Source organism: Rhincodon typus, chromosome 15, assembly GCF_021869965.1.
Source record: "Rhincodon typus isolate 14 chromosome 15, sRhiTyp1.1, whole genome shotgun sequence".
In the NCBI taxonomy this organism is placed as follows: Eukaryota; Metazoa; Chordata; class Chondrichthyes; order Orectolobiformes; family Rhincodontidae; genus Rhincodon; species Rhincodon typus.
The window spans coordinates 49,316,866-49,319,254 of NC_063346.1; the positions used below are offsets into that span (position 1 = coordinate 49,316,866).

Genomic DNA, 2,389 nt, shown 5'->3' on the forward strand with positions numbered 1-2,389 from the left:
TGATCACCTTGTCAATTAAAAATTTAAATTCAGCCTTTCCCGTGAGACAGACTTCAATGCTCTCAGAAAGACAATTCGAAAGATGAACGACCCTGTTGAGGGAAGAAAATTCTCGCCTCCGTCTCAGATGGGAGGAGCCCCTTCTTTTTAAATAGTGTCCTCTAATTCAAGATCCCTGACCCTATAGAGAAAGCACCCTCCCTCCTCTCACTCGCTCACTCATTCAGAATTCGGTCCATTTTATTCGGGAGTTGTGACATTGTGAAGCGTTGCAATGTACAGTCTCATGTTAGAAAACAAACGCAACAGCGTTTCCCAACCACAGTGGGGGGTGGAGATCGAGTATCAATGAGTCACGGGACTGTTCTCAAACATTCCCGTTGTTGTTCAGTGTGACGTTGTTGGAAGGGTCCTAATGTAAGCGCAGCCCCGTGTGGAAAAGGCTGGCGTTGCGCTCGGTCCGAAAAGTCCAAGTGTGGGTCGTGTGCAGCGCTGAGGCAGAATGGGATATCGGTCAAAGGGCAGGCGACTGCGAAACCTTCTGTTCAGAGGAGTTTTATTTACCCGAGAACCAATTCTCAATGAAACGGAATGGGAAGCGCCTGAATGAACATTTCACCTCACGCTCATTTAGAGACCCTCTGGTCAAACGGATCAATTGACAATAAATAACGTTACAAAGTTGCAGCTGATGAAACTGACAAAAGAGGGGACAACAGTAAGAGAGCTGGAAGGGAAGCTAGCCCCTTTTTCAGAATGGGGAGAAAAAAACCTGTTCCCTACTCCCCCCACGCCACCCCACTATGATGTGGAATCTAATATATGGACGCCTCCGCATCCCGTCAGATGCTGGGAGTATTAGACGTTTGTAAAAATAATATTTACAATATGGGTATGCGGGGCAGTTTCTAAACTGTTAAGTTTTGCTGACTGCACAAATTCTAGTGGCGGCTGCAGAAAGAGTGTGACTGAAAGTTGAAGTAAATCGAAGGTCACCAACACTACCCGCTGTGATAAACCGATCCCAGGCCGCTCTATGTCTCTCCGCCCCCTCCACGGCTGGCGCTAAGCCCTGTTGTTTTGCACATTGCGCCCAAGTTGAAACCGTGTGCACCACCTCCCGGCTTTGCGCTGAGTTTTCAGTTTGCACTCGGTGTTAGGGCTCGGCTATCCCTCTATAAATACAGAGCAGCCAGCAGTGGCTATAATACAACAACTGGGACTGAAGACAGCGGTGTTACCGGATAACAACAACAACAACGACGACAAGACCTAGCACCAAACGAAGCTGACAGGATGTCTGACGCTCCTTGCACGTGTAACCTGGGTAAATGATGGAACCTCATGTTAGAGACGGACTTGTGTTTTTCTTTCTCTGTCATTTGCAGTTTGTAACTCTGTTTTCTTTTACATAAACAGGCGACTCTTGTAACTGCGGAAACAATTGTAAATGTAAAGACTGCAAGTGTGTATCGTGCAAGAAGAGTGAGTATTGACTGAAACAAAAACACCAACAACTCTCCAACGCTGCTGCCAGACCTGTTAAATTGTGCTGGAGAATTTCATGTTTTTATTTCAAATCTCCAGAATCTGCTGTACAATGTTTATGTTTAAATATTGACTGATACCGGAGGTCTGGATCTGTTGGAGGGGTTGTCTTCGGGAATGCTAATGTCTATTTTTATTTGGAGGGGATAATTTCATCCAATTAAATCCACTTTTTAAAATAAATCTTTTCCGGTAATGTTGTCGGTTTACATTTGGATCATTGAATTGTGGCTGGATAATCCGTGTGTTTGTTCAGTAAGCGGTTGGCGGCGTCCCATTATAATTATATTCAAGGACTGATGGGCCGCTGCCGTCTCTGTGTGCGACAGTAGAAATGGGTAATTTAGGAGTGTTTGGCTTTCATCGCTTTCTTTTTCTCTCTTTATCCAGGCTGCTGTGCGTGTTGTCCCGCCGGCTGCAGCAAATGTGCACAGGGTTGTGTGTGCAAGGGAGCGAGTGACAAATGTAACTGCTGTCAGTGAAAACTTTCAACGTGGACTGTTTTTTTTTTCTAATTTTTATAATGTGAACGGCTTGTTTTTAATCCTTTTTGTGTGACTTAATCATATGTAAAGGGATAATTGCTAATTTTTTTTTACTTACTTTTGTTTTATGTTACGTGGCATCTGAGTAATAAATTCTGTTTACAAAAAATTACCTTTGTACTGTTGGTTTGTCCTGAGAACAACATTGACACTGCTAAAATGTTCCGCTGGGCACAAAATGGGCATTTTAAGACAAAACTTTCAATTGATTTCTCACTAAAGAACTCAACATCTCTTCACTAAAACACTTTTTTTAAGAACAGGGAGTTCTGTTGAAAATCTGGTCAAGTCACCAG

The 2,389-nt window shown here is 43.7% G+C and overlaps 1 protein-coding gene across 1 annotated transcript; it reads left to right on the forward strand.

The window, feature by feature from the left end:
* Positions 1–462: 462 nt before the first annotated feature.
* On the forward strand, positions 463–2,159 carry LOC109930855 (metallothionein-2B-like). The gene is made up of 3 exons (XM_020530253.2): positions 463–1,327; positions 1,420–1,485; positions 1,939–2,159. The coding sequence occupies exons 1-3, from the start codon at positions 1,297–1,299 to the stop codon at positions 2,028–2,030; spliced, it is 189 nt and encodes a 62-aa protein (XP_020385842.1). The 5' UTR covers positions 463–1,296; the 3' UTR covers positions 2,031–2,159.
* Positions 2,160–2,389: the final 230 nt, after the last annotated feature.